Source organism: Theobroma cacao, chromosome 9 (assembly GCF_000208745.1).
Source record: "Theobroma cacao cultivar B97-61/B2 chromosome 9, Criollo_cocoa_genome_V2, whole genome shotgun sequence".
In the NCBI taxonomy this organism is placed as follows: Eukaryota; Viridiplantae; Streptophyta; class Magnoliopsida; order Malvales; family Malvaceae; genus Theobroma; species Theobroma cacao.
Window position 1 is genome coordinate 27,568,602 of NC_030858.1, and position 21,568 is coordinate 27,590,169.

At 35.8% G+C, this 21,568-nt stretch overlaps 1 protein-coding gene across 1 annotated transcript; it reads left to right on the top strand.

Moving 5' to 3' along the window:
* On the top strand, nt 220-3,999 carry LOC18589737 (FT-interacting protein 1). The gene is made up of 2 exons (XM_007014839.2): nt 220-514; nt 1,020-3,999. The coding sequence occupies exon 2, from the start codon at nt 1,394-1,396 to the stop codon at nt 3,707-3,709; it is 2,316 nt and encodes a 771-aa protein (XP_007014901.2). The 5' UTR covers nt 220-514; nt 1,020-1,393; the 3' UTR covers nt 3,710-3,999.

Consider the following 21,568-nt stretch of genomic DNA (forward strand, 5'->3'; position numbering starts at 1 on the left):
CAATAAGATTAAAAGACAAAGAGATTTGTGGTGCCCCAAGAGAAAGTGAAACCCCCAACACCAAGTCAGAGGTCCACCAACGTACACAACAAACAAGCAAACGAAACGAAACAAAACAAAACAAAACAAAGCAAACTCTTCTCCTCGCATGTGCCCAAACCGACCACAGTCTTCCCACGTGTGACCTTTTTCTTTTTCTTCTTTTTAACCCCTTTGCTACTCCTACTAATTGTTATTGCTTCGAAGAAGAATTGAAAACCAATTAAACAATAAAGAAAAGGTGAAAAGAAAAAAGTTGGTACTGAGTAGGTTCTTTGTGTTCTTTATAGATAGATTCAGTCCTTTTTAACAGTTCTCTCACTACCCCCCCGCCCCCTTTGTCCCCATTTCTATCTTGCTTCACTCCTCACTTGCTTCTGCTTCTAAACATGGAGATAAAAGCAGATATATTCTAAAAGGTTTTCATTCTTGCACCTTCAAGAAAGCTGCTTCTTTTCTTACACTCTTGCAAAAGGTACATTATTGCTAGTTGGATTCTTTTTCTGGGGTTGGTTTGAGTAGTTGTTCAAACTTTGAAAACGTGTGTTTTCTTTGTTTACTCTTTTAAGTTATGTGACAATATTAATAATGCATGATAAAGATATTTTCTTTGTTTGCTTGAGTTTACCGTTTCTTGTGTTTGGTTTAATGGGTTTTCTTGCTTTAGATCTGTTTCTGATTTTTCTTGTTACAAAATGCGCATTCATTGTCTTATTGTACATTCTGATAAACGTTTCAGTTTTAATGCTGTTTGGTTGCTGGGAAAATGTTTTTTTTTTAAAGAATCTTCAAGTTTAGCTTACATTGGCTTTTAACTGCATTAAATGCTCCCCTAATAATGATTATGGACAATAATAATGACAGCACATAGAAACTGTATTCTTATCCTACTATGTTAGTTTCTTCCTCTTGCTCAGCTTCCAGATGGAGGTGATGGGTTATAATTCTTGTTCATGGTGTTTCTTCCTTTGATTTTGCAGGTTTTTGTGTCTCAACTTGAAAGCTTTCCACAAGTGCCTAGTGTTAAACTATTACTCAAAAGCTAAATATTTTTATCCTCTTGTCTTCTTTCACTTCCTTTTATTCTTCCTTAATTAGAGATTTGAGCCTTCAACACTCGAACTCCCCCAACTTTTGCCTTTTTTTTTTCAGCTTTCAACTCTTAAGGTTGTAGCAGGGTTTTTCTCTTCTTTTGTATTCAAATTGCCTGATAATCACAGCTGAACACTTCAGCTTTTGGTTTCTGTAGCATTTTTATCTCTACCATCCCGACCGTGTTTCAATATTCTATTTCTTTTTGCCTGATAACAGTTGTCTCGTCTTGCATAATTGTTGAGTGTTCTTTAGAAGAAAGATGCAGAAGCCTCCACAATCTGTAGATTTTGCCCTAAAGGAGACCTCGCCCAACATTGGGGCAGGAGCTGTCACGGGTGATAAGCTGTCTTGCACCTATGACCTCGTTGAGCAAATGCAATACCTCTATGTTCGAGTTGTCAAGGCCAAGGATTTACCTGGAAAAGATGTCACTGGTAGTTGTGATCCCTATGTTGAGGTCAAACTTGGAAACTACAAGGGAGTTACTAAGCATTTCGAGAAGAAGACCAATCCCGAATGGAATCAAGTATTTGCTTTCTCGAAAGAAAGAATTCAAGCTTCTGTTTTGGAAGTGTTAGTGAAGGACAAGGACGTTGTTATAGATGATTTAATCGGCAGGGTTATGTTTGATCTCAATGAAATTCCAAGAAGGGTTCCTCCAGATAGCCCACTGGCGCCACAGTGGTATAGATTGGAAGATCGAAAGGGCAATAAAGCTAAGGGAGAGCTCATGTTGGCTGTTTGGATGGGAACTCAAGCAGATGAGGCATTTCCTGATGCATGGCATTCAGATGCTGCATCGGTTGGCCCTGATGGTGTTGCAAATATTCGATCAAAAGTGTATCTTTCCCCTAAGCTTTGGTATGTGAGGGTGAATGTGATTGAAGCTCAGGACTTGGTATCGACTGATAAAAGCAGGTTCCCAGAAGTTTTTGTGAAAGTTGCTCTTGGAAATCAGGCTTTAAGAACTAGAACATCTCAAATTAAGACTATCAATCCAATGTGGAATGAGGACTTAATGTTTGTAGTTGCTGAACCTTTTGAGGAGCCTTTGGTTCTAACTGTGGAAGATAGGGTGGGATCAAACAAGGATGAAACCTTGGGGAAGTGTGTAATTCCTCTGCATGCTGTGCAGAGAAGGTTAGACCATAAACCTGTGAACAGTAGGTGGTACAATCTGGAGAAACATGTGATTGTGGATGGAGAGAAGAAAGAAACAAAATTTTCCAGTAGGATTCACTTAAGGATTTGTTTGGAAGGAGGGTATCATGTTTTGGATGAATCTACACACTACAGTAGTGATCTTAGACCAACAGCAAAACAGTTATGGAGACCCAGCATTGGAATTCTGGAACTGGGTATTCTAAGTGCTCATGGGCTGATGCCAATGAAAACAAAAGATGGACGAGGAACCACTGATGCTTACTGTGTGGCTAAGTATGGGCAGAAGTGGATTCGGACGAGGACAATTGTTGACAACTTTATGCCAAAGTGGAATGAGCAATACACTTGGGAGGTTTTCGACCCTTGTACTGTTATTACAGTAGGGGTTTTCGATAATGGTCATATGCATGGGGAAGCTGGAGGGACAAAGGATGCGAGAATTGGGAAGGTAAGGATACGGCTGTCTACACTTGAAGCCGATAGGGTCTATACTCACTCGTATCCTCTTCTGGTGCTGCATTCTTCAGGGGTTAAGAAGACAGGTGAAGTTCAATTGGCTGTGAGGTTCACCTGCTCAACTTTGATTAACATGCTGCATATGTATTCACATCCGCTGTTGCCTAAGATGCACTACATCCATCCATTGTCTGTGATTCAGCTTGATAGCTTGAGGCACCAGGCTATGCAGATTGTCTCAATGAGGCTGAGCCGGGCTGAGCCACCATTGAGGAAGGAAGTTGTGGAGTACATGCTTGATGTTGATTCACACATGTGGAGCATGAGGAGAAGCAAAGCGAACTTTTTCAGAATTATGGGAGTTCTAAGTGGGTTGATTGCAGTTGGAAAATGGTTGGATCAAATATGCAATTGGAGAAACCCTCTTACAACCATTCTGATTCATATCCTTTTCATTATATTAGTTCTTTATCCTGAGCTAATACTTCCCACAGTTTTTCTCTACCTTTTCCTAATTGGAATCTGGAACTACCGGTGGAGGCCACGACACCCTCCTCACATGGACACGCGGCTCTCTCATGCTGATGCTGCCCATCCTGATGAACTAGATGAAGAGTTTGATACCTTCCCCACTTCTCGGCCTTCAGATATTGTCAGGATGAGATATGACCGTCTAAGAAGTATAGCAGGGAGAGTTCAGACAGTGATTGGTGATCTTGCAACTCAAGGGGAAAGATTTCAGTCTCTGCTAAGCTGGAGAGACCCAAGAGCAACCACTCTTTTTGTGACATTCTGTTTGATAGCTGCCATAGTTCTTTATGTTACACCATTCCAGGTTGTGGCTCTCCTCATAGGCCTTTATGCCCTAAGGCATCCAAGGTTCCGCCACAAACTTCCTTCTGTACCTCTCAACTTCTTTAGGAGGTTGCCTGCAAGATCTGACAGTATGCTATAAGCATAACCAGCCATTATATGTTCCTCCTTTTCATTGAATGTCTAGTATGCAAATCCAGAAGTTGGGCAAAAGAAGCAGCACTTCGAGCTCTTTACTTGGTTGCAAATGCATGGTTCTGGTATAATGTGTAATTTTCATCTGCCTTATCTAGTAAATTTCACGCAACTGTAGCCTCTTCTGTGTTTTTTCCGGCCACCTGTTGTCATTATGCTGTCAATTTTTAGATTTCAACTTCACCATTATTCCATTTTTCTCTTCCCCTATTTATCTTACTAATATTATTTGCCTAAGTATGATTGTGTGATCAAAGTTTACAATCATCCTTTTCATTTGGTTTTCCAGGACATTTGAATGTATGTGTTCAGTTTTTGGAGGAAACGACAGTTACAACTTAGTAAACAAACCAGAAGTGATCATAAACGATTGGGATGGCATCACTGTTTAGAACCTTGTGGTTTCAATCTCATGTCAGTCTATGTGAATGTTAAACCAGATGCCTTTCCAACAGTTTTATCTGTTCTTCTATGCAGACCAGAGAGCTCAAAATGTTTGGCATTAACTAAATTGAGAATTGGCGGTTTTGCATGAACTAAACCAACTGGTGGGCTTTCATGACTGTTACTTTTGTTGATCTCCATTGGGCTGATGTCTTTTATTTCCTGAGTCAATCTTCTTTTAGGTTGCAAAATGACTGGATTTGGAGACTATAATTTGACTTGGGGTGGCAGATATGTTATGCTTACTATTGCAGAGACTTCAAAAATCTAATTCTTTTCATTTGCTTTCAAAACTGATAAACATAAAAAGGGTAAATGTTGCTATTAAAACAGAAATGGTACTTAATTTTAAATGCTAAACAAAGTTGCTTATGCTCCAAGCAAAAGTAAATGCTTATGCAAGTAAGATTTCAACAGGGAGTAGAAATGGAATCATCAGAGTACAAGGGTATTTGTAAAATATCTGAACAGGCGGCGTTGCATGGTCCAAGAGAAAACCTTAGTAGTCGAAGAAAGAAGTCAATGAAATTGTTTTCAATTATGAATTTGTAATGTATATGAGTCCTCCAAGAGAAGCAGGGAACAGGAATTTTTGGTAGAAGTTCATCTGTTTTCATATATAGTGTCTTATTCCTAACTGTTTTTTTGTGCCGTTCCCTTGTCTTCCTCTATATCATGAGAATATGAAAAGCGGAAAGGTGAGGGGGATATATGAATAGTACTTCTTTGTATCACGAAAGAGAATTGTGTTCCCTTTGTTTCACTTGTCACTGTTGTGGCTCCAATCCAATTATACGGTTTGAGCAATTGACATTAGGAGTATGGTTAGTTCTCTTAACACAACATCTGAGAATGCTTGTATGAAGCATCTGCTTCATCAAAATGTTTGTACTGACAATTCATTTGTTATATTAATTGCATGTTAAATGGGATTAAATCCACCCACATCGTGCTTGTGCTGTGTCCCTATCTTGCTTTCAACACCTAATTAATAAAGGTTTGAATTGGTTCTGATCAACAAGAACGATCCATGTGTTGGTTTATTGACATTAAAAGCCAAAAAATTGTCATCCATGACGTTTTCACTTTTCCTGATGCTTGCTTTGTTTTCACAATTAAAACCAAAAGGTCGATGAATGCCATTCCAATGTCCAAAATATTGAGGCAGGCCCTTGTTTTAAATATGCGGATATACGAGGCGGTAACGTCAAGGGAAAATGACTTGACTTTCTTAGCTTACCACGTGTTGAAAATAATGAAATTTTGCTTTGTGAATGCACCACACACTCTTGTTTTTATTATTATTATTCTTTTTTTTATTTTACACAATGATTTTGATTTACAAACTATTTATAATTTTTTCATAAATCTTACTCCATATATTTAGTGAAATTAAATTTCAAATTTCAAATTTCAGCTGTTAAATAGGTATTCTTTTAAAAACCAATCACGAATTGTCATAATTTATTTATTTATATCAATAATTACGTTCAACAAGAAAACAAGTAAAGATGACAAGAGAGAGGTGAAAATCTCAAAATTACAACAAAAAGTAAGTAACCCAGGCCAGCCTCATTTACAGGCTACACATCTCAAGTCTCAGCATGACCTAGAATAAAGAGAAAGTTGTCCATTCATGTTAGAATAATACTATAACTATAATCTCATAATTCACGTTCATAAAAATTTAACTATAGAATTTTCATGTGATATTACCGTTAGGGTGAGCTTATTTTGAAAATAACTTTATACGCTTAATCTATATAATATGATTAAACAATTCATTCATACAAATAGGTTTAAAACATGACGAATTATACAACTTAATGCACAATCCTTTACATTACTTTGGTTAGTTGTACTGCATAAAAATACAAGTTCAATATTTAAATAAGTCCTTGTATTATATAAAAAAGTCCATTAAACTTTTATTATTTTACCTTTTTCGCTTTTGCAAATTTCTGTGACCATTTTTCCCTTATTGGTTTTTTTTTTTAGAATTCAAGCTTTTCTACTTAAATTCTTACAATACAAAACTTACAATCTTAAACTAAATGTCAATAATCACATTTTCAATTATCACATTTCCAATCAATTACCAAATGTCACCTTAATGTCTTGTATGATGATGTGGTATGATGCTAGTGTAATAGCATAATGTCCACAGGCTTCAATTTTGTAACAGGAATCTTCCGAATAAGTTAATAAAGCTTAAATTTTAAAAAAATAAATAATTTTTTTAAAAAAATCTTTTGTACATTGCATCATTTGTTTTTTCTTTATGAGAGTGAAGGATTCTATTTTTTATCTTGTAAACATTTTATATATATTCAAGGAAAACAAAAAATATTTAATGTTTTAAATTTTTTTTTTATTTTTTTCGAGTTTCGTTTTCATTAATTTGTATTTTTCAGGTATACTAAAGGGGTGTAAGCATCAAGGCTGAGATAAGAATTTTTGATTTGGGTGCATTGACAAATCTATTTTAGAGTTTCTTTTAGGGCATTCAATTCTGACTCGGGCTTACTACCAAATGGAGCAGAGTCCTACACTTGGAATTTTTAATGCTGTTTTGATCTGGATAGCCTGGAACAAGGAATATGCTTCTCAACTTTGACAGAAATGCCAAGGAGAAAACTCTTGGCAGGCAATTAACTGAGTATTATGTCATTTTTCCACTGGCAGGTTCAAAGTTCAATCACACTACTGTATATACAACCTCAAAAGAGGATAAAAAGAATGCAGGGTTAATCTTATCCATTTATATTTACTTATAACAGTATAACTCTTGAGATAGGATTAATATAAAGATAATTATCCTACATACCAACAATAAAAATTTTTAAATCCACAAGCAGGGGTTGGCACATAATATATTAGGTATATTTATGAGGTTTAGGATTGAAAAAAAAAAAACCCTTTTATTATTTAATTGGTTTTGAAAAGGATGTTCATGATTTACGTGGAGTGCATTGGTTAGACATCTAGAGCTTAATTTCAGCTAAGATGGTACACAATTTGATAGTTTTACCAATCAACTACATTTGTTTTTATAAGTAGGCAAAATTGAGATGAATGCGTGAAGTCCCCATCAAAAAAATTGAAAAACCAAAAGTCAAAACTAGCTTTATTGGTACAACTTGTGAAGTTGAACAAGTTTTAAGATGCTTTAATTAAAATTATTATACAACTTTTGTCATTCAACACAATGAACAGCATATATATATAATTTTAAGATAATTATTTATATATATGTATTATTTTTTTTATTCCTTAATTTGTCAATATATTAATAGGTTTTGATCTTCAAATTTATTTTTATTTGATCATTTTTTAGGAATTTTGTCATGAATTTCAGCTTTTAAGCAAGGGAAAATAACTCTTAACTAAACCTTTATTATTTATAACATTTAGCAAGTGATAAAGGATATGTTAATCATTTGCTTGCAGCGTAACCATATCATTTCGTAATAGTTTCTAGTCTTGTTATCATTCAGTAATAGTTTTCTAGTCTTCTTCTGGTCGAATGACAGATATTTCTGTAAGTACGATTACAAATCATATAAAGCTTGAAAGTTTCCTATGATTTATTTGCAAGGAGAATCTCTTGAAAACCAAACTCCAATTTATTCTCTTTGTCTCAACTCGTTAGCTTGACTCTCAATTGATTTAGTCCTTGCTAAAACAGGTGAACTATTCTTACGAGATTCCACATACAAAGCTAAAGAAGCTAATATAATATATATTTGCATCGTCAATCAATATATATATATATATATATAATGAAGCATTTTGGCTCAAAATTTAGGATTTCTATTGAAATCAACCTCATCTTACTTTTTCCATGTGAGCTAAGGCCAAGTTGCTCAACAGAAGATGTTCCATTTGATTGGTCTATTTGTTATGTTTTTTTTTGTTTTATTTTTGAAAGAAAAAAAAAGCAATAATTACAAAAGCAAATAAAATTTTGAGTTGATTCTTTGAAGGATTATACATAACATATATCATTTTCTTACATGAAAAAAAAAATCATAATTACTATTTTTATATAAACTAATCATGTTAAAACTTGGTGTTATATTTTAATTACTTTTCATTTTTAATCAATTAAAATTTTGATTTTATACATTTAATTCTGCTTTATAGCAATTAAAAATAAAAATTAATAAATAGCAAAAGTATCGATCAAATAGAATCTAAACATATTCTCAGTTTCATTTTTAAAATGAATATTTGAATAGAATTTAGTTTAGCGGTTATTATTGCTTTCTAAAAGATTTGATATCCGTGATTGATCAAATCTCTCTCTCTCTTCTCATATGTATAAAAAAGTTGAAAATAGCAAACATCAAAGGTTTAACATATCATAAAAATCACATGCAAAAGATCATTGGAGAGAAGTTTATGTTATGCCAAAACCATTTTCTAGACCTTTTCGCTAAGCATTGAGAGTATAAAGCACAGGTGAAATTATGCCAGCATATAATTTTTTTCTTGTGGCTGAGATTAGTTTTCCTCACAGCTCAAAATTCTTAAAGAGTGTTGTCATTATACTGGCTAATCCGGCTGCCAATATGCAACTGGGTCACTAAATAACAAGGGGGAGTCCTTGGAAATTGCCTAAATTATAATCTGTTTCGGCCTGCGAATTAGGCAAGGTGCTTGTAAAAAAATTGCACAACACTCATTTTCAGGCTCATAAATCGAGATCCGAGCATCTTGACCAATGTTTCCTTATAAGGTAAATTCCTAAATGCCACATAGCACTACCACACTATTCTAGCTTTCCTTACTTAAGCAACTTAATTACAATATTGCACTGGTTTAACAAATTGCTGGCTCTACAGTCGACTAGGCTCCAAACAATTGTTTTAATCAATTATTATATGATTATTATCTTATACATTAGTTTAATCCTGGTTTGTGTATATATGTATCTTCAAATATTTTAATGCCTTAATGCAAGTATCAACATGTCCATTTGAAAGTTAAAATTTTTGTCTTATAACCTACTTTTTTTTCCTTATAGAAGAAGAGTTGCAATAATTTACATTCATAAGTACTAGATGGTATTTGGTACCTTACAATGTAATGTGATTACAAGCAATATGATTATAAAGAAGATAGTATTATAGTGTTTGTTATATAATCAAAGTAATTATTAAAAAGCAAGGAAGACAATATTGCAGTGTTTGATTTATAAATATTTTGTTGGGAATGTAATGTCATTTTTTAGAATTACCTTTATTTATTAAAATGTAAGTTTAATATACTTGTATTTTTTTATTATTAATTTTTATATAATATCATCTCTTAAATATATTTTTAATATCATATATTTTATTTTCATTTCTTATTATGATCTTATATATATTTTTTTCATTTCTTAATATAATTTCCTATATTTTATATTTTATTTTCATTTCTTTTTCCTTTAAAAGACAATATAAATTTTATTGACAGTCACCAAGTACCATTCAATGGAAAATGGTTATTGAAAGTAACGAAGAGACATCCCTCGAAATCTTATTTTAAAAAAATAAATTATAACATTGCAAAATATCTTTAATAATGTAACAAAGTTGAAGGATAAAAATATCTTTAATAACATTGCAGAGTGTAATGCAATTTGATTACATTTGTTTTGGATTGCAATTATATTACATCCATTGGTTGTAATGTGATTGCATTGCAATCTTATGTTATAATAGTTTATTGTAACACACGTTCATAACATTCAAATAAATTTTTCAAATTCATCACCTTCTAAACTAGTGTCTTCCCAAAATCATGCTATCATCAGCGAAGAATAAATGGGTAATGATTGGACCATCCCTATTCAATTACAACTCAAAAACATTTTTACTAACATTCGTTGTTGACAACAAGCTAGATAAAGCTTCAGAAATGATTACAAATAGAAAGGGAGACATCAGATCACCTTGCCTTAATCCGTTGGTAAGCACAATCATATTTTTTGGGCCCTTATTAACAAGCACTGAGTAAGTCACTATCAAAATATAGTACATAACTATTGTAACAAATTTCTATTTTTTTTTTTAAAGATTGTAGTTTCAGTGCAAAGAAAGGTGGAAATAATCCCCTTCAAAAATACATCAGTAAAGAACCAGTGATTTGTGGGCTATACCTGGGCACAAAAAGCAGGTATAATCCCCAAATCTTAACCATATCAACCCAGAAAAATTGCATATACAAAAATCTGACACTATACACTTCCCATGACTGATACATGCACAATCCTGCCAATACACAAACACATCAAGTCCTGGCAGTAGAACAAAATAAAACCCGACCCTTCTTACCCTTAAACCACAAAAAAACTTGAAAGACAATCAAGTAGCGCAAAAATCATCAATTCAAACAGCAGAAAGTCAGCCACCCGGTTATAGATTACAAGACATTCGATACTTCACAAGCAGAGTTTTCCTCACCAGTTCCATAAATCCGCAGAAGATCCTGCTACCCATAAACCTCTTCATAAGTCAACTTATCAACAACTTTTTCAGGAACTTCATTGAAAAAACTTATCCACAAAAAGAGTCCACCTTCCTTAGAAAAGCCTATAGTTCCAGCATCCTCTCATGACTATCATACTCTTTTTACTCAGGGTCAAAGTGGCCCTGCCCAGCAAATGAAACAAAATGCCATCTCATGTCCCCCAACATAATTTTTTTTTCAAGAACCTGTACATTTAACAGACAAGAGTCAAGAACCAAAGACCCCACATCCCTCTGCCTGAAGTTAGCGTCACTATAACACATTTCAAATCGTTAGCAGCCCTAAAACACCTTCCCAACAGTAAACAAAATCATGATAGATGTGGAAGTTGTTCTCATTCACCCATCAAACACCAATCATCACAGCAGCTTCCACAGTCAGCACCCCCACACAGTAGCACCTAATTTTCAAAAAAGTCTTGACCCCAAAATTAAAGAAAATTTTTCACATTACCTAGGTTCCTTTCTCACTTTAACAGTGACACCAAAGTTTGAGGGCTATTCCAGCACAGTCACTAAGTCCTCTGTGCGTTAAACCCCAGCTTTCGCAAGTCGATCTGCCAGTTTGTTATTCTCTCTAAAGGTATGCCTCACTTCCCATCTTCTTACATCATTTTTCAATCGTTCAAAATGAAGAACCCGCTTTCTTAATCTCTAGGGTGCTTCCATAGGTTTGTTCACCCATTTAACAGCATTACATGAGTCACTCTCAATTATTAGACTGTGAGATTGATTCCATTTGGATGCGATAAATAGTAGGAAAGCTTCTCTAATTGCTCTAATTTCAGCTAGGTTTGAATCCCTTATGCCTATAGCTTTTGAGAAAATGATCTTAACATGTCCGTGTTCATCCCTCATTGCTCCGCCAATCCCAACCTCTTCTGGGCTTCCTTTGGCTGCCCCATCAACATTGAACTTCATCTCCCCCAATGCTGGTTTGCACCACCCCTCAACCTTCCTACCGTTATCCTCTTTTGCTAAATTAGCACCCAATTGGGGGAACCTGTAGGTGTCTAGAATCTCACCATACTTCATAGGCCACTTCGCTCTGGCCTAGGTGGCAACCCTCAATTTACTGATTTCATAGGTTTGGTTTGAATCCCAAGCTATGCCTTTGAACATGACTTCATTCCTTTGCAACCATACAGACCATGAAACTGCGTAGAAAGCCATTTTCCAAATCTGTCTCTCCCTTTTTGTTATTGCCGCCTCATTCCATATGTTGAAAAAATTCATAACATTACCAAGGACCACCCACCATGCTCCCCAATCTTCACTCCATTTTGCCCAGACCTTCCATACCTCTGGACAGTGCAGAAATAAATGCCTCGTAGTCTCTTACTCCCTGTGACATAGGACACATCCAGCTGCCTCATTGTTAATTAATCCTCTTTGTAATAATTCGTACTTGACTGCCACATTTTCATGGATAATCTGCCAACAAAACACTTCAATTCGATACGGTGCTAGATTCGACCATATTCTCTTCCACACATTTTCATTGCTCCTACCATTTATGAATCTTTGCTTCCAAAAAGATTTAACTGTGTAATGGCCAGAAGCAGTACCTTTCCAAGCAAGAGAATCTTTTAATTTTCTGCTTATATGGTATTGTTCAATGCATTCTTTCAGTTGATTCAGTTGGTCTTCCTCCCATCCAAAGGTTGGCCTCCTTAATTGCACCTTCCACACCCAGACCTCATCCTCCCATCTGCCAAACTCTTGGATGTATCCATCTTTGTTTCTTGCAAGGGCAAAGATTCTGGGATAAAGGTCTTTTAAAATACCACCATCAGTCCATCTATCGGCCCAGAACAAAATCCTGCTTCCATCTCCTACAACCAGTTGCATATCAATGCTCACTTGCAAAGAAAAATCATTAGTTGGGGATAGGGGTTTGATAATATTTTTCCACACTGTTGAAACTTTCCTGTTTGCACTCATCTCATGTATAAGGCTAATGGGATTCCCTCATACTTTCTCCACAATTACCTCTCTCCATAAGCTGCCTATCTCATTTCTATACCTCCACAACTATTTATTAAGTAAAGCTCTATTCTTGACCTCCATATCAATGATCCATAGCCCCCCGTTCTCCTATAGTTGCAAACTTTGTTCCACTCAATGTAATGGATTTTTTGTTTCTCTTCACTACTGCACCATAGAAACCTCCTTTCAATTTTCTCTAACTCTTTTATCACCCCTTTTGGTATTTGAAATATAGACATGTAAAAAATAGGTAAGCTGGAAAGGACTGATCGAAGTAGTGCAACTCTTCCTCCTATGGATAACGTCTTTGCTTTCCATCCTACTAGCCTTGTCTCGAATTTCTCTATGATTGGTTTCCACGTTTGTATCGAATTAGGATTTGCCCCTAGTGGCAACCCCAAGTACACCATGGGAATAACTTCAAACCTACAATTAATCCTCTCAGAACATTTTCTAACAAAATTCTCATTTGTTCTAATTCCCGCAAGGCTGCTCTTATGGAAATTAATCCTCAAACCTGATATTGCTTGGAAGCATCTTAAGATCTTTTTGGCATTGACAAGACTCTCAATCTCTGATTTAAGGAAAATCATAGTGTCATCAGCAAACTATAAATGGGAGATTCTCAACCCCCTTAATCCAATTGGAATTCCTTTACACATTCCCACAATTTCTCCTCCATCCATCATTTGACTGAATGCCTCTGCCACAATATTAAAGAGAAAAGGCGAGAGCGGACAACCTTGACGCAGCCCACGACCCATCTTAAAAGGCTCTGTTGCCATTCCATTCACAAGAACTGAAACCTTAGCATTTGACACGCACCCCATCACCCATTTCCTCCATCTTTCACCAAACCCCATATTCCTCATCACAAGTTATAGGAAAGTCCAGTCCACACAGTCGTAGGCTTTCTCGAAGTCAACTTTCAGCAAAAAACCCCCTTCATTTCCCTTTTTTACAAAGTCAATAACTTCATTTGCTATTAAGGTGCAGTCCATCATTTGTCTTCCTTTCACAAAGGCGAATTGTTTCTCACCTATGACCTCCCCTATGACCCATCTCAACCTATTAACAAGGAGTTTGACCACAATCTTGTATAAGCTTCCCACCAAGCTAATAGGTCTATATTCAACAATCTTATTAGGATTAACCACTTTTGGGATAAGAGTAATAAAAGAATTATTTGCTCCCTCCTCTAACTTACCCTCCTCAAAAAAACTCCTTAAGCTAACCATGACCTCATCCTTAATCAGTTGCCACTGGTTTTTGAAAAAATTAATGTTATAGCCATCGGGTCTAGGTGCTTTATTCCCATCGTAACTACATATCGTATCCCACACTTCTTCTTCCGTTACATCATTTTCCAAGAAAAGCTTGGCCTTCTCATTCAACTTTTTGAATTACCTGCCAAAACTTCTGAGGCCTAGGACTTTTCTTCTCTTGTAGAATTCTGTGTAATGGTCCACCACTACTTCCTTAATTCTTTCAGGATCCTTAAATTCAACATCGCCAACCTGAAGCTGCTAAATGTAATTGTTCCTCCTTCTTATTGATGCCATTATGTGGAAGAATCTTGTGTTTCGATCTCCCTCCAGCACCCATTTTGTTCTTGATTTTTGTTTCCACTCTCTTTTCTCTCGTCTATACAAGTCCCATAATGCAGGTCTCTTGCAAACTACTTCTTCCCGGGCTCCATTCCCTACCTCCCCTTCTTGTAATCTCTCATTGATATGTTGGAGTTCAATTTCCAGCTTAGATATCTTCTCTTCCATGTTGTCACAGACTTGCTTATGCCAATCTTTTAAAAAACTTTTCAACCTCTTAAGCTTCCTCCACATCCCTGGCCTCTCCTGATTATTTGCCTGTTGATTCCAAAATTCTCTCACTACTGTATTAAAACTTTTTTCCTCCATCCATTAATTAAAGAACTTGAACGGTTTCGGCCCTCAATCAAATTGCCCTGGTCTAAGGACAATCAGATTGTGATCCGATAACGAAATAGGCAAGCACTTCTGAAGCATAGTGGCCTCTGAATCCAGAATCTCAGCGTCAACTAGAAAATGATCTAACCTACTAAAAGCTGGAGTTTCACGATTATTACACCATGTGAATTTCCCTCCCACCAAGGGGAGATCCACCAACCCTACTTCATTGATAAATTCATTGAAACTGGCTACTGCTCTCCCAATCTCCCCACTGTCCACTCTCTCTTCTTCATTTCTTACAACATTAAAGTCACCCCCTAATATCCATAGAATTTCTGCCCCTCCAATGATCTGTTTGATTTCTTCCCAAATGCCATTTCTCTCCCTTTCATTATTGAGAGCGTAGATATTACCAAACCCACATTTTAGCCTTGAAGCTTTAAATTCTTCGATTAACAAAATATAATTCTTGTTGATAATGCACTCTTTCAGTAAGAAAAAATTATCCTGCCACATACATAACACTCCACCCGACCTTCCAACTGATTGTACTGCTTTACCACTAATCTTATCTCTTGGCCATAGTCTTTCATACATTCCTTCATACAAAATTTGCATCTTAGTCTCTTGGATAAAAACCATATTCGGTTTATTTTTCCTAATCAACCTTCGCACAACCCTTTTTTTCTCCCCACTACCCATGCTTCTTATGTTCCAAGATAATATAATCATTGAAAATAAAGGAACCCAACTCACCTTGACACCTCTTGCCTATCTCTTCCTTCCCCCTCTGTCAGGTCATCCATATTGGGTAGCCAGTTCTTTGAAAGTCCTGATCATCTCTGCTCTTTCTTCTTCAAATTCAAGCCCAAGCCCATCACTCACATCCATTGTTGCAAGAGCTTCCTCTACATTACCTCATTTTTGAGTTTAATATCCTGTTCCAAACCCGAAACGTTAAGTTGTCCTCCACCTCTCCCTTTGACCTTATTCCATTCTTGTGTTGCTTTCTTTATTTTTTTCTTTAATTTCAACTTCTTTTTCCTCTGTCTATCTTCATCTTCTTTGTTCTTTGTTTTCACAAATCTGTTTCCCTTTCCAGAATTCTCCCTGTTGTGTTTTCTGATTCCTCTATTTGGTTCTGGCTCGTCTGAGACTCTGCCCAATGATTACATCCTTCCTGATCCATCTCCTTCAACGCTTGATTTTTTTTTCTTGTTTTAACTATTCTTTCATTCAAGCTGGAGGCTTTATCTGCCTTTCTTGATGATGCTGTTTTCTTAATTAACACCCCTGTTTTTCTTTTTTTCTTTCCACTTTCCTTTTTTTTGAGGTCTCTCAACACAACATCTCCTGAGATTGTTAACCCAGGGTCTTTAAGTTTCTTTTTCAATGTTAACCCTTTCTCTAGAATTTTCTTTCCATATTTTTTCATACTTTTCACTTCATCCGAAACTTGAGATACGCTGTCCATCCCCCTATCTTCCTTCTCTGAGTGCCATTCAATTTTGCTGTCCCTACTACTATGCAACGACATCTTCTCCATATCCCAATTTTGATTTAGATCTTTATCCTTCTCTCTTCCTTGTGGTGAATTTTGTTTAGAGTCATCTCCTAAGAAGTTGGACTATCTGTGCTCTTTCTTGCCCATTTCTATTTCTGACCCATTCTCTTTATCTTTTCCCAGCCCATCTTGATTACTATTTCCTTCTCTTATCTCTATTCCTTTTTTTCCTTGACCTAGCTCTATCTTCTCTTTTTTCTCAATCCCTCCACCACCTGCTCCTTTGGGCCCAATTGCTCTTTCAGATAGCCTTTTAACCCGTTCTACTATTTTTCTTGGGCTGACCAAGCCTTTCTCACCATCCTGCTTTTCTTTAGCCCATTCAACCTTTTCAAATCTTTGAATTTTCATGTTTCCTTCTCCTTGTCTCCCATCCCCAAGTTATGGGTCCCCCTCATTCTGACTCCTATGTCCTTGGCTGCTGGAACCTTCTATTTGCCTAGTCATACTAGTCCTATTTTCTAGTGCCATGTCAGGTTGATCTTCCCCATGTTTAATCTCAACCCTCATTTTTCTGACATGGGTCATATCCATCCCATGAACGGTTGATCTAGCCCGTATTCCATATGCCTGTTGACTTTCTTGACTATTTGATGGTCTCAATTCCTCTAGCTTCTTTTCGATCACCGAAAAAGTTTTCAGATCAATATCAATTGTTTCAGTTTCTATTATTGTTGCTCTCATCGTGCACTTTTTTCCATTAACGATCACTTGAAGGCATGTCGGGACCCGTCTTTTACTAGTCACCTCAACCTTTATGATTGCTTGATCTAGTCGACTTTTCTTCTCGGTTGCCTGATCAACTGTAATAAATCTTCCCCAGCTTTCACCTAGAGTTTTGAAGATTTTCATGTTCCATAAGTGTGGTGGCAGCTCTTCCACTTTCACCTAGACCTTATACCTCCGCTCATCCTTCTCCAGGTTGTAGGGCTTAAGTTCCTGAAACAATTTTTCAAATATTTTAAAATATTACCTTAAGAGAGTTTCCATCTCTTCTCTATCATCAAAGGTGACCAGTACGTTCATTCCTCCAACTGGCCTCACCCTTGCGGTTACCCCTTCACAAGCCAAATAACTTTCAATGGCTTTGCAACTTACAGTCTCTCTCAAGTTGCCTATGGCGCTACGCTGTGTGCATTCAACTTCATCAGCTTCAATAGGCACTCTAATTCCTTCCAATTCCTTGGTTTCCTAAAATGGGTTTATGTTTCCCTTTTCCATATATAGTTTCCTTGTGTCTCCATAATCACTGTAAAATGCCCCATTGGTAACCACCTCTCTGAAGGTTCTCCTTCCATTCCCTACCCCCATCTCCTGCAAGATCTTAGTCGGTCTTTCTCCTATTCTGTACGAGTTTTCCTTTGGTTTGTCTGCTTCTTTTATACTTAAAGTCCCTCCATCCAACCTTCTATTTTGGCCCATATCGATGGCTCTGTTTAGCTCCACTCTGTATCGATACCTTACAAAGGCATATCTTGTGATTCTATTCCTTGACACTCTAGGTAAGTAGATGTCTACTACCACCCCAAATTGATTGAAGAAAGCTTTCAAGTCCTTCCACGAAACTCTCAGGCTAACATTGTCAACAAAGGTTGTGAAAATGGTCTTCCTCAAACGGTCAAAATGCATGTTCTCCCGTCTTTTTTCCATTCCGTTGATCCGTTTGGTTTTGCGTTAGCTCTTTCTGTAGCTCCCACTCGACGGTCATCCCACCAATCCTCATACCTAGCTCTTTCTCGCACTCGTTCTTTCTCATCGTTTTCTCTCGCTTAAAATTTCAATCTTGTAGTAAGTGCTGGTTTTGTCTGCTATCTTTATCTGTCCAGTTTTGCAATAAAAGGCCATCTTCTGCAAAATAGTTGGAACAAAAGGCCATTCTACTCTATCATATGCCTAGCTCATATCCATCTTTAGTGCAAAGTTTGCCATCTATCCTTGTCTCTTATTATGCAAGAAATGAACAACCTCATGAGCCATAATAACATTATCAGTAATCAGTCTGTCAAGAACAAATGCACTTTGGTTTTCAGAGATTGTAATGGGAAAAATAGATTTCAATCTATTGGTAAGTACTTTGAAGGATATTTTATAAAAAAATGTTGCACAAGCTTATTGGTCTAAATTCGCTTACCAATTCTGAGTTACCAACTTTTGGGATTAAAGATATATGTGCATGATTTATGCTTGCAAGTCTTGGCCTTCCTTCAAGAAAATCAATCACCAATTGATGAACACTTACCCCCAAAACATCCCAGAACCTTTGATAAAACTGTTGTAACGTGCGGGTCCGGGAACCCGACCTCCAGACGCGATGAAAACTCTAAAAATTAGGAGTCGCCACCAATCTTTTTTACTAGATGCGATTGGCCACCTATCGACTCGATTCTAATCGATGAAGCCTTAAATTAATTTTAAGCCCACCGAAAAGAACCTTAAACTGGTCTATGTTTTTCTAAATCTAAGTTCGAGAGTACGGTTACGCTCGGGAAAGGATTAGCACTTCCGGGACTCCCGTTCCATGAACGGTACCATTTTTAAATTATTATATTAAGCTTTAATTTTTTAAGTTCACTATATTTTCTTAGTTATTATTCTCTTATTTTATCTCCTATTCAACTTAAAATGGAATGCAAATGTGAGGCAAGATGAAATGCATGGTATGAAATGAAAAATGTCAAATGGATAACCTTTTATCGATGACATTCTCTCAGATCCGCCCATCATACTGGTGGGATCCGGGGCGTTCTCTCACCTAAAAAATTATCCGAGAAATTCACCTTCGCAAATTCGACGAATAAATCCCATCATCGGGGTTATCGTATGTTTTTTTTAAAAATAATATTTTCGTGAATAATGAACCTAATACGAGCGAAAGCCTTTTATTAAAGATGTTTCTCGAGCCCTCCCATCATACTAGTGGGACCCGAGGACACCTTTTCATCTAAGAAACTTTTCGAGGAATACCCGCCTTCGCAAGATCCTCGGAAGATCCCATCATCGGGGCTTAAACTCGAAAACAAAAATATTTATATGCAATGATATGCAAGATGCAACATACATATATGCTATGCTAATGCAATTATCTATTTTTTTTATCATTTAATTATTATTTTTGTTTTATTTCATATTATCATATTTTTTACTTTTTTAGTCTCCTATATTTTATTTTTTTTATATTCTTAGTTTCTCCTATGTATTCCTTTTATAATTTAGATAAATTGTTTATAATTCCATGTTATTTTAGTGAACAAAATTTTATTTTTCTTTTACATAACATTTTATTAATCTATAATTTATACTATTAGATATTTAATGATTAATTTTAAATTAGCTATTGTTTTGGATTTGTTTCCTTATTTTTTTATTTATTTTGTCCATTTATTTAATGTCATGTATATTGCATTTTCACAAATTAATTATTTACTATATATTCGAATTATTATTATTATTTTTATCTTTTTTTTATCTATTGTTATTTATTTATTATTTTTATTGAGTAATTTTTGTATAGTCAAATTCTTTATTTATTAAACTTTTGGGATCTTGAAATCGAGGCCCTCCCATCGTACTAGTGGAGCCTTGATTCGGATTCCGAACCTAAGGAATATGGGTCCGAGATTGTGACTTCTCACGTCCCGACCGATCATCCCATCATCGGTATTGTTTACTTATCTTATTTAAATTGAATAACTCATCACTTTGCCCCATTCTCATTCTTTTTCATTTATGAAGCTATCTTTTTAAATACTTTGACAATTGCATAGTTTATTATACTATATTTTCTATTTTTATTATTTTATTATTTTATTATTTTTTCAAATTCTTTTTCATTCATGATTTCCCCATATAAACTCACCTAGTTAAATGTGTTATTATTATGTCTCACGTTTCAACTCTTCCTACATTTTATATTTTCTCTTAACCATATTCTTAATCTAGTCATATATTTCCTTTTCTGATATATATAATTTAATCTAAGTGAACCTATTCCCATTTACTAAATATTTAATGTTATTTTATATTGAACATCCACTTAAACCTATTATTATTTTTAGTTAAATGTTCTTTTGTTTCTTTCTATATATTTTTATTCTTGGATCTATTTTTATAACTAAATAACCTTTCTACCTAATTTTGCTATTATTTATTACATAATCAAATATATATATATATATATTCTTATATTTTTGTCTTATCCCACTTCTTATATATAAAGTTGTAATTTTATTTCCCTAAAAATAACTAAAATAGATAAATAAATAAAACAAAATGAAAAACATTCAAAATAGGCATCAAAGATTCAAACCCAATAACTGTAGAGTCTAGAACATACCAAGGTCAGGCTTGGACTAGCCCAAAACTGAACCCACGGATGCCCACAATAGCTCCAGAAGCCCCCTTCTCCAGGTACAAAACTACGCCATTTTGATGTCCTACCCTAAGTATAAAATGGCTTTTTTTTCACCCTTTTTCATTTTCTCCCTTCAAATTCTCTCTCTAGCAGTCGAATCTCTCTCCTCTCTCTCTACAAAAAATCTCACTTTTCTTCTCTCCTCTCTCTCTCACCAGCGCCGGCTTTCTCAACCCTCTTTAGCTTGTCAGTCACCGACCACCCAATAGCCGTCTCTTTCCTAGTGCCGTTCGAATCTCTCTCTCCTCCCTTTACCGACAACCACCCAAATCAACTTCAGATTTCTCCCAACGGCAGCGTAAAAACCCCCTAGACTGCCCTCCTCTAACTAGCGACAAGAGGCCCGCAACTCTCTTTCATTTTCTCACCTTTCAGTCGCGGTGCAAAACCCTTAAAAACCTTCTTTTTTTAACCAACGGTAGAAGACCCAAGATTCTTCTCCCAAATCCGACGGCACCTAAAGTTTTCTATTATGATTTTTTTGTTGCTGGTTGCTAGGATTTTCTAAGGTTTTTGATTGCTTGTTCTTGGTTACCGCTCTCATTTTCCTCCCCGGATCCCTTTTGCTACAGTGGGGCTTTATACACTCGGCTTTTTGGCCAAGTGTAGTGCCTCCATTACCCTGCCAGACGTGAATTTTTCCCGTCTGGCAAGGTGAGGGAGGTGCTTGGCAGGGTGCGTTCGTACCCTACTAGTCGTACCCCTCTCCCCTTTTCTCTCTCTTTTTTTTATATTTTTATTTTTATATTTTTTTGGTGTGATTTTTGTTTATGATTTTTTTTACTAATAAAATTTTATTATAATTTTTAGTGTCTACAGCTGCCCCTCTTTGTGCATTTTGAAAATCTAAAATAGTACAAAGACGTAGACATTGTATTTGACTAAATTCTTTAATTCTCTTACTAGGTTTTTTTTTTTTAAATGAACTTCTCAAGATTGAGGTAATAACACT

Bases quoted from the DNA above. Each gene is read 5' to 3' on its own strand.
- LOC18589737 (XM_007014839.2), top strand. From the start codon at position 1,394: ATGCAGAAGCCTCCACAATCTGTAGATTTTGCCCTAAAGGAGACCTCG.